Source organism: Hyla sarda, chromosome 8 (assembly GCF_029499605.1).
Source record: "Hyla sarda isolate aHylSar1 chromosome 8, aHylSar1.hap1, whole genome shotgun sequence".
Classification (NCBI taxonomy): domain Eukaryota; kingdom Metazoa; phylum Chordata; class Amphibia; order Anura; family Hylidae; genus Hyla; species Hyla sarda.
In genome coordinates, this window is record NC_079196.1 from 129743850 (window position 1) to 129758007 (window position 14158).

Consider the following 14158-nt stretch of genomic DNA (forward strand, 5'->3'; position numbering starts at 1 on the left):
TGGTGAAATCTTCTTCTTTCCTCCAGTAGAGGATGCCCCCTTGTCATGGTTACCGGCCTAAGTATAAAAAGAACAGTAGAAAGATCACTCTATTGTCAATTCATATATTTATTCATTGTGATTAAAGATTATTTTCTCCAAACTAAACAACCCTATGGTTTAAACACCTGCTTGGTACTGTAATCCTCCCATACCATTTAATTATCCTTGTCACCATACTCTTTCCCCCCCCCCCCCCCCAAATAAATATAATTTTTTTTTTCATTCATGCCGTGCTCCTCTTAGTAAAATGAAAGAGATATCATTAGAAAGCACAATTGATCGCAGAAATAACAAGCCCTCACATGGCTCGGTAAATAGGCTTTGACCTGAAGGGGTTAAGGAAGAGTCCTGGTCGTTTTGACAGTTTTCCATTTAATTCACACAGAACTTAGTCATAGCATAAACTGGTCTATGGTTCAAGAATAGAGAAATAGCAATTCAAAGAGGAGGTGTATAAGAATAAAACATACCTTTTTTGTAATTTAACCTAAATTTACTTGATAAGCCAAATTACAGGGAGGTATCATGTATGTATATACAACCATCCTTAGTAGGCTATGTTCACATGGCGGTTTCAATTTGATTCTGCTGCACTTTGCACACTGAGGAATTTTCATTGCAGATGTTTCTGCAGCAGAAATCCCTATTCCGGCATCCACATGAAGTATAGACTTGTCTATAAGACCTTCCCAAGCAATCCTAGCACCCGGCAGATTATTGAAATGTGTGAAATGTCCACCCGTGTTTTCCGAGTGGGCATTTTGCAAATTTTTTTGCCCGTGTAAACCTGGCTAGTCTACGAACTCATCTCTGTGTACTTTAAATAGGGAGCAAGTACAATGGCAGCATGCTACAGCCCGGTCGCCAACAGTATTTCCGTAACAAGGCGCCACTTCCAGGGATGTGGCTGTTCAGTGCAACATGTGTGCTGTGACCTGGCACGCTTCAAGGCTCCTTGCCATCACTGCCGTCTGCTGTTTGGACGCCCCAGTGGGGAGCAGCTATGCAGAGTTGATCATATATGGTTACTAGGCAGCGCACATATATTGGTGCATCCTGCCTGCAATCATTAGTATAAAGTAAAAAATAAAACGAGGCATTGAGATAAGGCATACAGAGAATTGTATTCAATAATTAAACATGTGAACCATTGATGTGCTAAGTGGCACTTATGGCCAAAATATCATGTACTATTTCATGCACATGATCATGTAGCCTTACAAAAAATAAGGGTTTAATAGGTGCTATTGTGGTGTCCCGGTACTGTATCCTATCCGGTACCTTTTTATTGTGGGTTCCCATAGCCAGAGTCCCTAGGACGTCGGGGTTCCTGTTGTTCTGTCCACCCCTAGTCACCTCTCATCCAGATGGTTATTGCACCAATAGCTTACTTAGGAAGCATGTAAATTTAATATAAAAGCTCTATAAAGAGTTAATTACCTGTCCCATAGCGTAGCAGGACCTGCGGGTCACATGGTTAGGTGAACTCTATGGTATTTCTGCTTGAGGACCTTTGGAGGTCCTTGTGACGTAGTCAATCCCATCACTCATTGTAACAGTGAATGACGGATGTTCGAACCAATCAGATTAGCCCCACCCCCTGCCCATATAAGGGAGCGGCGGCCATGTTCTCGCTCTCTTGTTCCTGCGCAAGCAAGCAAGAAGCACCTGCGCTGCTGAGATCTGTGAGTCTAGGCCTGAACCTTGCGGCAACGGCCGATAACTTCTAAATTCTGAGTGTATCAATCCCCACGCACTCTGCAAGATCACCGGACCTTATCTATCCCCTAAATCCGGACGGATCTGCAATAATTACCCTAAATTCAGAGACTTTAATTTATTTCATGGTCCGCAACAATTGTCAGTCATTGAGCTATCTAAAGACTATTCCGGAGACTGTCATTGTTCATTGGATGGTACCGCAAGCACTTAAGCCTGGCGTCAAGAACTATAGGGTTAACATTAACCCCTTATCTACTACAACATCCCAACTACCATACACTCCCCAAGGCTACCACACTATCCATTACAGCATGTCATGTGACATACATGGCAAGAGTGCCTAAATGTATTGAAACCAGGGTAAAAGTAGATGGCAGACCTGATTATTAATTTATCCCAGTTGCCACCTCTCACCGGTATCTGACCAACTCAATCCTAGTGAACGCTAGGGAATTGGGGGGGTCTCCCCCATGTGTTGTGTTGATGTGTCTTGTGACGGGTCTATCTGACACACCTGCTTTTCCTTATTGTTTTACCACTGCATTCCATATTGCAGCATGTGGCTTTATACACCACCACTCTGATTCGGCAGTTGATGAAATCCTGTATTATATATGTCTTCTGCATGACAGAACTGGTGAAGGTTTTTCCCATACCTATATTTTTACAAGCAATGCACCCGCTACATTTGTAGCATTTTTTGGTCTGTCTTTCCAACCAGTTGGCTGGAGCTCTGGATGCCGTGAAGTGGCTCTCAACCAGTGTTTCATGCAGATTATGTTCTCTTCTGAAGGATAATTGTGGTCTCTTTAAGGATTTCACTGAGGTCAGGATCCATCAGAAGGCTCTCCTAGTGCTATTACTACTACTACTATGGCTGCTACTCTGATGGTCTGGTCTTTTTAAGTCTTAGGTTTGGGGCTAAGAAGATCTGTTCGATTTACCTTTTTGGCTGCTTGACATGCTCTGCTCAGTACTGTGTCCAGTTACCCCCTTTCCTGAAATCTTTTTAAGGTTTGAGGCATGTTTTCTGAATTCCTATGGACCTTCTGGAATTGGTCCTTTTGGGATGCATACTTTTAGGTGTCTGGGGTGATGACTGCACCACTTCAAAAGGCAGTTAGTTGTTGTTGGCTTACGAAAAATCTAGGAATGGTAACTCCTGTGCCTGACTTTCATAAGTAAACTTTAATCCACTGTTAGGTACAATGGTGTATTGGCGCTATGAAAGTAGGGTAATTTCAGACGGTACTTACTTAATGTAGAAAGGGTTAATATATAGATAACTGAAAAGAAAAGACAAGTGCCGTGATTGGTCTATTCACTGTCACTCTATTGTGTTGTACTGACTATTTGGACATTAAATATACAGGCTAGGTCTCTATACTATGGTCCATGCAATCCTCGTATAGTTAGAAGTTACACTGATAACCACACAGTCAATCTTATACCTCCGATTCCCAGGTACGGCAACAACAAATATGCACACAGTCGCTGCCTTATTATGCTGCCGACGTGACTTTACTAACGTAGTACCTGGTCCTCCAATGTGTCCGCGATTCGTGTTTCCTGGTCCCTCCGGGGGTTACAAGTGGGTTCTTATGACTTGCGATGTCTTGCTGCGTGACAAGGAGCCGAAAGCCGGGAGAACTGCTCCGGCCGGAAGTGTCTCACCGGCTGGCCACCTTGATCTGACAGAACTGAGCCGAGGCCCGTGATTTGCTTAGTGACGTCACTTTACAGCAAAGGCCTAGGGCCAAAAAGATTCTGGATCTGACTCGTTTCAGAAAGTTCGTTTTCCTTCCTCAGAGATCGTTAGAGGCACGGGCTCAAGGCTATTTATAGGCAGCAATGGCAATCCACCTCAGCATTGTCCTAATTTCCAAGTGCATTATCCAAGGTTTTCTTAATTACATCAAGATAAGATTTGGGTCAAGTTCCTTTAACTATAACAGCAGTCCCCATGCAAAAAACGCACTAAAAACGCACCTTCATTGTCGCACCATGTGAATAGACAGATTTCTAAAAAGTTCAAAAACTTGCTGGAAGGGCTAAATAAGGATATAGTAAAATTGTAATTAAGATATAATAGTGTTATAAAAATGCAAACATTTCAAAATCAGTATCGAGACCAAAGGGAACCATTGAGTTTAAATAAAAAATCCATACCCGCATATCTGAGGGACAGTAAACATGTCCTTCAGATATTGAAAGATACTACATGGCAATCTGAATATATTCTAGGAACATTAGATGTGACATCACTATGTACGATAATTGAACATCATAAGGGACAACTGGCAGCAGAATATTTTATGAAGAAAGATGCAACTGTACTCTGATGAGGGAGAATTTTATTTACAGAAGTGGGGTACCGCTATGGGGACCAAGTTTGTGCCGTGATATTCAAATTTATACATGGGATATTGGGAGGAGCAAGTTATCCTCCCCAAAAATGGCTTGGCGTCAAACTTGGTCCTATGGTACCGTTTTATTGACGATATATTTTTTATCTGGAAAGGGTCAGAGTACGGGTTAAATGTGTTTTTAAATGATTTTAAATAAAAATGAATTTTATCTGTCTTTTACACCTACCGTCAGTCGGGCTGAGATAAATTTTTTAGATATTACTATATTTATTAACCAGCCTAGCGGTATTCCCGAGCGTGACTCTGGGTTAATTTTCGCTGCTAGAAGCGGTAACCCCGAGTCACGCTCGGGGTAGAATTGCAGAGTTGCTGTGCGGGCTGCACAGTATATCGCAAAAGCAATCGAATCGCGATTTTTGCTTTTTGCAATGTAGTGATGCAGCCCCCGGGAAAACATGTGATTATCTGCTGGGGTCGGCTCCCGTGGCGGGGGCCGGCCAGAGCAGGTAAAGACATATGCTAAAAGTCAGTGTTTCTCAACCAGGGGGCCTCCAGATGTTGCAAAACTACAACTCTCAGCATGCCCGGACAGCCAAAGGCTGTCCGGGCATGATGGGAGCAGTAGTTTCACAACAGCTGGAGGCCCCCTGGTAGAAAAACCCTGAACTAAGTGTAAAAGTAAAAAGGAAGAAAAAAAACCTTTTGCTCACCTAGTCCCGGTCCCTGCAGATGTCGTTCCCCTCCGTGCGCTCTGGTCACTGCTCTATTCATCTTACAGGACCTTTCCCTTTTCAGCCAATCACAGTCCGCAGTGGTGTAAAGCCTGTGATTGGCTGAAGGGGAAAGGGCTTGTTCTGCAGCAAATACACTAGGTTTGAAATCTGCCCGGCAAACCCAGTGCATTCTGCTGCAGGACAAGAAAAGGTGACAGAGGGGGGGATGTGACACAGGGGAGAATGTAACAAGGGGGGGGAAATGTGACATAGGGGGGAATGTGACAAGGGGGGGGGATGTGACAGGGGGGAGGAATGTGACAAAGGGGGGATGTGACGGGGGGGGAGTGGAATGTAACAGGGGGGGGGGAGAGTGTAACAAGGGGGGGAATGTGACGGGGGGATGAATGTGACGGGGGGGAGAGTGTAACAAGGGGGGGAGAATGTGACAGGGGGGATGAATGTGACGGGGGGGGAATGCAACAAGGGGGGGGATGTGACAAGGAGGGGGAGAATGTGATATGGGGGGGGGAAATGTGACATGGGGGGGGGGGAAATGTGACAAGGGAGGGGGAATGTGACGGGGGGGGGGGGGAGATGTGGAATTTCAATGCAAAAAATTGTACCGCTTTTGGTACAAATTTCCAGACTGAATCATACCGCTAGGGAGGTTAAAGACCAGGTTTGTTAGGTTTTGAATTTGTTCTGCTGTTTCTTCGAACACCTCTTTCCTATACCCTTTTTCCACGAATTTACTCTGTAATTCCTGGGCCTCTTTCCTGTACTCCTCCAATTCTGTGCAGTTCCTACGGAGTCGGATAAACTTGCTCTTAGGGATATTGTTTAACCATATAGGTGGGTGAAAACTACTCAAATCAATATAGCTATTGCTATCAGTTGTTTTGGTAAGGATTTGATGGTCTTTAATAAATATAGTAATATCTAAAAAATGTATCTGTCTGACTGACGGTGGGTGTAAAAGACAGTTAAAATTCATTTTTATTTAAATCATTTAAAAACACATTTAACCCGTACTCTGACCCTTTCCAGATAAAAAATATATAGTCAATAAAACGGTACCATAGGACCAAGTTTGACGCCAGGCCATTTTTGGGGAGGATAACTTGCTCCTCCCAATATCCCATGTATAAATTTGAATATCCCGGCACAAACTTGGTCCCCATAGTGGTACCCCACTTCTGTAAATAAAATTCTCCCTCATCAGAGTACAGTTGCATCTTGCTTCATAAAATATTCCGCTGCCAGTTGTCCCTTATGATGTTCAATTATCGTACATAGTGATGTCACATCTAATGTTCCTAGAATATATTCAGATTGCCATGTAGTATCTTTCAATATCTGAAGGACATGTTTACTGTCCCTCAGATATACGGGTATGGATTTTTTATTTAAACTCAATGGTTCCCTTTGGTCTCGATACTGATTTTGAAATGTTTGAATTTTTATAACACTATTATATCTTAATTAAAATTTTACTATATCCTTATTTAGCCCTTCCAGCAAGTTTTTGAACTTTTTAGAAATCTGACTCTATTCACATGGTGCGACATTGAAGGTGCGTTTTTAGTGCGTTTTTTGCATGGGGACTGCTGTTATAGTTAAAGGAACTTGACCCAAATCTTATCTTGATGTAATTAAGAAAACCTTGGATAATGCTCTTGGAAATTAGGACAATGCTGAGGTGGATTGACATTGCTGCCTATAAATAGCCTTGAGCCCGTGCCTCTAACGATCTCTGACGAAAGAAAGCGAACTTTCTGAAACGCGTCAGATTCAGAATCTTTTTTGCCCTAGGCCTTTGCTGTAAAGTGACGTCACTAAGCAAATCACGGGCCTCGGCTCAGTTCTGTCAGATCAAGGTGGCCAGCCGGTGAGAAACTTCTGGCCGGAGCAGTTCTCCCGGCGTTCGCCTCCTTGTCACGCAGCAAGACAATGCAAGTCATTAGAACCCACCTGTAACCCCCGGAGGGACCAAGAAACACGAATCGTGGACACATTGGAAGACCAGGTACTACGTTAGTAAAGCCACGTCGGCAGCATAATAAGGCAGCGACTGTGTGCATATTTGTTGTTGCCGTACCTGGGAATCGGAGGTATAAGATTGACTGTGTGGTTATCAGTGTAACTTCTAACTATACGAGGATTGCATGGACCATAGTATAGAGACCTAGCCTGTATATTTAATGTCCAAATAGTCAGTACAACACAATAGAGTGACAGTGAATAGACCAATCACGGTACTTGTCTTTTCTTTTCAGTGACCGTTACATCTATATATTAACCCTTTCTACATTAACTACCGTTTGAAATTACCCTTCTTTCATAGCGCCGATAAACCATTGTACCTATTTTTAGTTTTCTTAATATTGGAGTGGAAATACAGGGATCCACCCCGTTGTATCTAGGCTGCTGAATTGAATATCATTGTGCCGGTATAATTATTTGTATCAGTTTAATCCAATGTTATTGACGTTAGGCCTACCTTTTTGAAAGCATGTAAATATTGGTTCCATTCCAGATGACGACCACGTCATCTATATATACTTCTCCCATAAGAGTACGTGTTCGGTGTAGTTTAATAGATACACTTACCGTCCATACCATTGAATTAAAGTTTACCTATATACTGTGGAGTGCAGTCTACCACTGTAGATGACACAGCCTTTATGCACAACCCCTTGTGGTCTAATAAGGGTTTTGACTTATTTAGCAGTTCAATTACATTAAAAGTTGTTTTATTCCCGTAAACACCCCCTCTGAATAGCTTTTTCCATTCAAGAGTTATGGAGCCCACTGTGCTCATGGGACCTTTCAGTGCAGAAGAAATTTTTTGTAACCATCTCTAAATCTCTTTAGAGGTACTCATTGGGATTTAGCGCAGCACCTGGCCACCGGGATGTACATTAAAGGGGTACTCCGGTGGAAAACAATTTTTTTTTAAATCGGCTGGTACCAGAGAGTTATACAGATGTGTAAATGACTTCTATTTAAAAATCTTTATCCTTCCAGTACTTATCAGCTGCTTTATGCTCCTCAGGAAGTGGTATTTCTTTCTGGAATTCTTTTCAGTCTGACCATAGAGCTCTCTGCTGACAACTCTGTTCATGACAGGAACTGACCACAGTGCTCTCTGCTGACAAAGCAGGATTGGTTTGCTACGGGATTGTAGCAAACCTATCCTGCTTTGTCAGCAGAGAGTACTGTGGTCAAACTGAAAAGAATTCCATAAAGAAATACAACTTCCTGAGGAGCAGGAAGAAATACAACCTTCTCTGTATTATGAAGCAGCTGATAAATACTGGAAGGATTAATATTTTTAAATAGAAGTAATTTACAAATCTGTTTAACTTTGTGGCACCAGTTGAATTTCCACCAAAATTTCCACCGGAGTACCCCTTTAACCCCTTAACGACACAGGACGTAAATGTACGTCCTAGTGATGTGGTACTTAAAGCACCAGGACGTACATTTACGTCCTGAGCATAACCACGGGCATCGGAGCGATGCCGGCATAATGTGTGGCAGGTCCCGGCTGTGGATCGCAGCCAGGGACCCGCCGGTAATGGCGGACACCCGCGATCCCGTGGATGTCCGCCATTAACCCCTTAGATGCCGTGATCAATACAGATCACGGCATCTGCAGCATCGCGGTCACTTAACAGGATGATCGGATCGTCCGCAGCGCTGCCGCGGCGATCCGATCATCCTGCATGGCAGACGGAGGTCCCCTTACCTTCCTCCGCTGGCTTCCCGGAGTCTTCTCCTCTGATCTGCCTTCCCGCAGACCAGAGCAGAAGATGACCTATAATGCTGATCAGTTCTGTGTCCTATACATAGCACTGAACAGCATTAGCAATCAAATGGTTGCTATAAATAGTCCCCTATGGGGACTATAAGAGTGTAAAAAAAAAAGTAAAAAAATTGTGAAAACCCCCCTCCCCCAATAAAAACGTCAATTGTCCCATTTTCCCTATTTTACCCCCAAAAAGTGTAAAAAAAAAAAAAAAAAATTTAAAAATTAAAAAAATTATTTTATATACATATTTGGTATCGCTGCGTGCGTAAATATCCGAACTATTAAAATAAAATGTAAATGATCCTGTACAGTGAACGGCGTGAAAGTAAAAAAAAAAAAATCCAAAATAGCTGCTTTTTTATAACATTTTATTCCCAAAAAAATTAATAAAAAATGTAATAAAAGTTTTGTATAAGCAAATATGGTATTAATAAAAAGTACAGATCACAGCGCAAAAAATGAGCCCTCATACCACCGCTTATACGGAAAATGATAAAGTTATAGGTCTTCAAAATAGGGGGATTTTAAACGTACTAATTTGGTTAAAAAGTTTGCGATTTTTTTTAAGCGCAACAATAATAGAAAAGTGTATAATTAGAGATGAGCAAACTTACAGTAAATTCGATTCGTCACAAACTTCTCGGCTCGGCAGTTGATCACTTTTCCTGCGTAAATTAGTTCAGCTTTCAGGTGCTCCTGGGGCTGGAAAAGCTGGATACAGTCCTAGGAGACTCTTTCCTAGGAATGTGTCCACCTTTTCCAGCCCACCGGAGCACCTGAAGGCTGAACTAATTTACGCAGGAAAAGTCATCTACTGCCGAGCCAAGAAGTTCTTGACGAATCAAATTTTACTGTAAGCTCGCTCATCTCTATGTATAATCATGGGTATCATTTTAATCGTATTGACCCAGAGAATAAAAAACACATGTCATTTTTACCATAAATTGTACGGCGTGAAAACAAAACCTTCCAAAATTTGCAAAATTGCGGTTTTCTTTTTAATTTCCCCACACAAATAGTATTTTTTTGGTTGCGCCATACATTTTATGGTAAAGTGAGTGATGGCATTACAACGGACAACTGGTCGCGCAAAAAAAAAAAGCCCTCATACTAGTCTGTGGATGAAAATATAAGAGTTATGATTTTATGAAGGGGAGGAGGAAAAAATGTAAAAATAAAATTGTCTCAGTCCTTAAGGTCCAAATGTGCTGAGTCCTTAAGGGGTTAATGTCTATAGTTGAAAAGGGGTTTTTATAGCAGTTATGCCTGTGTCCTGTTGTGTTAAGGTATAAAGACATTCGATGTCTGTAGTTGTAAGGAAACAGGCTTCTCATTGGGCCTTATTTAAAATTCTTAAGAAATTGTCACTTTTAAATATGATGCGATACTGACAAGCAATGGAGGCAGTAACTAATCTGTATATTTTAATAGTGGCCCCTCTACTGATGCAATATTGTAAATGAATGTCCAACCTGGGAGAAATGGGAAACCCTTGTGGGTCTTAGACAAGAAATACCAACATGGCTGTTTAGGTATAGGTATAATAACATACCCTCCTTTTTCTGTTGAAAGTAATCCTTTTCCACATTCCAAATTACAAGAAAATATTGTAATTTACCTTTTATTTTTACAGTAGGATTATAATGTATGGATATGAAAGTTGACCAATCCTATATTTTTCTATTTGCTTCAGTAACCTAAAATCTCTGGACATTACAACAATGGTATTGCCCTTATCAACTTTTCTAATTAATTCAGTGGCTTTGTACAACTCTTTAAAAGTGTCGTATTGTGATCTGAACTATAATTGTGTGTAAATAAAATAATACATATTGACATAAATATAAACTTTCTGTGTAGGTTGCTAGGAGACTCTCATTGTTTAACCATCCAGAATGTTCTTCAATGAGTGGAGGACAATCCATAGAGTACTTGGCTCAGTTTGGTGACAAGAGGTTTATCAAACACAGTCCTCCAATGGCGCAGTACCAAGACTGCAACTTTTCTTTTGCTGGATTGCGCAACCATTATGATCGTCTTATTCAAAAACTAGAAAAAAAGGAAGGTAAGTTACAATTACTTGTTCTTATTGACAGTAGTCCAACACCACACAATTGTTTGATAAACAAACATCAGACATTTTGTATGAGAAATCTGTCCATACTGCAAAATTGACTTTTATCTATCTCTTAATCCGATGCTCAAGTTACAAACAATATGCAGTTAATCAGAAAAATTGAATTATTCCAAATATAAATAGAAAATGAGTTATAGTTACGGTAACTCGATATGGGTTCTCTTAGTTTCCATTCCTAATACGCTATTAAGGGCCTAGACTGTGACCATTACTTGGCTCTTAATGGGGAGAATGCTTATATTTATGCCTCATTTGAAGCATTTGTGACTACTCCCTTGTTAATCCTCAAGTTGCTTGCATAAACTCTTGCAAATTAGGGGTGTAAAACTAATATATTACTGACCGAATCCTGTTTTACTACAATGAAAAGGGCTTTGGACTTTTATAAGGTTACTTTTTTGGCAGGTGGGGCTTGCATCTCAGGTGCAGGACAGGAGACAGGAGCTACTACTGATAACACAAACGATGATCCCTCCTGCACACAAACTCACCCTGGTACCTTGAATCTCTGCAGCTTACACAGATAGCTATACCTGGAGCAGGGCCAGCTCTACGCAAAGGCAGCTTAGGCAGCTGCCTTAGGGCATTGAGTTGTAGGGGGCGAAAAAATCTGAATCCTCAGCCACTGGCAGGAGATTCTGATTGGGGTCTCCCTGTAAAATTAAAATGAATAGTAATGCGTACAATGTATGAATCACCACTTAGTATTGTGGAGGAGCAAGGAACAGGAACCCTTGCACCTGTTCTTTACTACAGCAGTGCCGAGCAGCGCATGGAAGTAGCTCTAAAGAACCGTGACCAGCATCCTGCTTGGTTCTGCCATTTTATTTCCACTGGCGGTGAGCGGCAGCAGGAGCGAGGAGGTGAAGAACTGCAGTAGTAGTAGAACTGGGGGGAGATGCAGGGGCCCACTTAGTCTAAATTGTAGGCACTTTCTGGCTGCTGGCCTGGCAAACAGCCTGTAGGATGCACAGCATCACTTTCATTATGCTGCATATTCTCCACTGAGCTGCATCCTGCTGTCAGTTCCTGAAGGAGTGGAAGGATTCTAAGAGCACGGCAGCCTGCAAGGAAGATAGAGCAGATGAAAAGCACAAGACTGCCTGCAGAGCTGTCTGTGCTGTGTCCCCTCCTCCACGTGATCATAAGCATCACTCCAGAGGTCCTGACTCCTGACCCCCACCATGGCTATCCCCAGGATGTACGGAGAAGCCATGTGAGAAGCCTGTCTGTATCCCAAAGGTCAGTGTATGTATGAGTAAGTGTATTTGAGTGCAGTTAGTTATAGTAAGTGTATGAATATTTGCATATAGATGTGTGTGTGTGTGTGTGTGTGCATGTATGTGTATATATAAAACAGACCAAAAGTTTGGACACACTTCTCAGTTTTCTTTTATTTTCATGACTATGAAAATTGTAGATTCACACTGAAGGCATCAAAACTATGAATTAACACGTGGAATTATATACATAACAAAAAAGTGAAAATATGTCCTATTCTAGGTTCTTCAAAGTTGCCACCTTTTTGCTTTGATTACTGCTTTGCACACTCTTGGCATTATCTTGTTGAGCTTCAAGAGGTAGTCACCTGAAATGGTTTTAACTTCATAGGTGTGCTAGTGTGGAGGAGGAGGAGGAGGTGTGATGTGTGGGGGTGCTTTGCTGGTGACACTGTTGGGGATTTATTCAAAATTGAAGGCATGCTGAATCAGCATGTCTATCACAGCATCTTGCAGCGGCATGCTATTCAATCAGGTTTGCGTTTAGTTGTACCATCATTTATTTTTCAATAGGACAATGACCCTAAACACACCTCCAGGCTGTGTAAGGGCTATTTGACCAAGAAGGAGAGTGATGGGGTGCTGTGCCAGATGGCCTGGCCTCTACGGTCAGCGGACCTGAACCCAATCGAGATGGTTTGGGGTGAGCTGGTCCGCAGGGTGAAGGCAAATGGGCCAACAAGTGCTAAGCATCTCTGGGAACTCCTTCAAGACTGTTGGAAGAACATTTCAGATGACTACCTCTTGAAGCTCATCAAGAGAATGAGTGTGCAAAGCAGTAATCAAAGCAAAAGGTGGCTACTTTGAAGAACCTAGAATGTGACATATTTTCAGTTGTTTCACACTTTTTTTTATGTATATAATTCCAGATGTGTTAATTCATAGTTTTGACACCTTCAGTGTGAATCTACAATTTTCATAGTCATGAAAATAAAGAAACTCTGAATAAGGTGTTTCCAAACTTTTGGTCTGTACTGTATGTATGTATGTGTATATATGTGTATGTATGTATATATATATATATATATATATATATATATGTGTATATATATATATATATATGTATATGTGTATATATGTATATGTGTATATATGTATGTATATATATATATATATATATATATATATATATATATATATATTGTGAATCGATACAGGTGTGTGTGTGTGTGTATATATAGATATAGATGTATGTGTCTTTCAGAATGTATGACTGTATCTATTTGTTTTTTGAGCATGCATGGTACTATAATTGCAAGGCTGGGTTCACACTTGCATCAATGGTTCTGTCCAAAAATCTTAGATAAAATGGTTCAGTATGCTGTGCTATTTTATCTGGTAAAATACCTGAGAGCTTTCCATACACCCAACAGACCCCAATAATGTCATTGGGGTTTACTGGGTGCCATTGGTGTCCAGAATGCAGCTGACTTGCCGATACCATTTTTTCTACCGTTCTATTCCACTGACAGAATAGAACAATGGATTAAACAGCACCGGTGTGAAACTATCCTATTGAGTATGAACACGTGTAATGCTGTGTTCTCACAATTTGTTTTGTTCTGTTTTAAAAATGAGTGTTTTCTTTTGATTGGCAAACTAATTGATATAGATTTTCACAAACCGAAACAGAAAATGCATTTTAAGGGTAGGTTCTCAAGTAGCGTATACACAGCATATTTTGTTTTTGCTACCTATTGACTTTGATGGGCGGGAAAATATGCAGCAGCAAAATACTCTGTGTATACATAAATTGTAAATTACTTCTATTAAAAAATCTTAATCCTACCAGTACTTATCAGCTGCTTAATTGTTATTTTCTGTCTTACAACAGTGCTCTTTGCTGACACCTCCATCTGTCTTAGAAACTGTCCAGAATAGGAGCAAATCCCCGTAGAGAACCTCTCCTGCTCTGGACAATTCCTGAGACAGACAAAGGTGTCAGCAGAGAGCACTGTTATCAGCTGCTGAAGTTGATTTGTTCTTTTCTGTCTGACAAGTACTGAAAGGATAAGAAGATTTTTTAATAGAAGTAATTTACAAATCTGTTTAACTTTCTGGAGCCAGTTGATATGAAA

The 14158-nt window shown here is 41.1% G+C and overlaps 1 protein-coding gene across 1 annotated transcript in view; it reads left to right on the forward strand.

The window, feature by feature from the left end:
* Positions 1 to 14158, forward strand: part of OSGEPL1 (O-sialoglycoprotein endopeptidase like 1) — a 227730-nt gene that overhangs the window by 43679 nt on the left and 169893 nt on the right. Inside the window, exon 4 of the mRNA XM_056533917.1 lies at positions 10524 to 10728. Coding sequence (XP_056389892.1) covers positions 10524 to 10728 — 205 coding nt within the window. The remainder of the gene's footprint in view (positions 1 to 10523; positions 10729 to 14158) is intronic.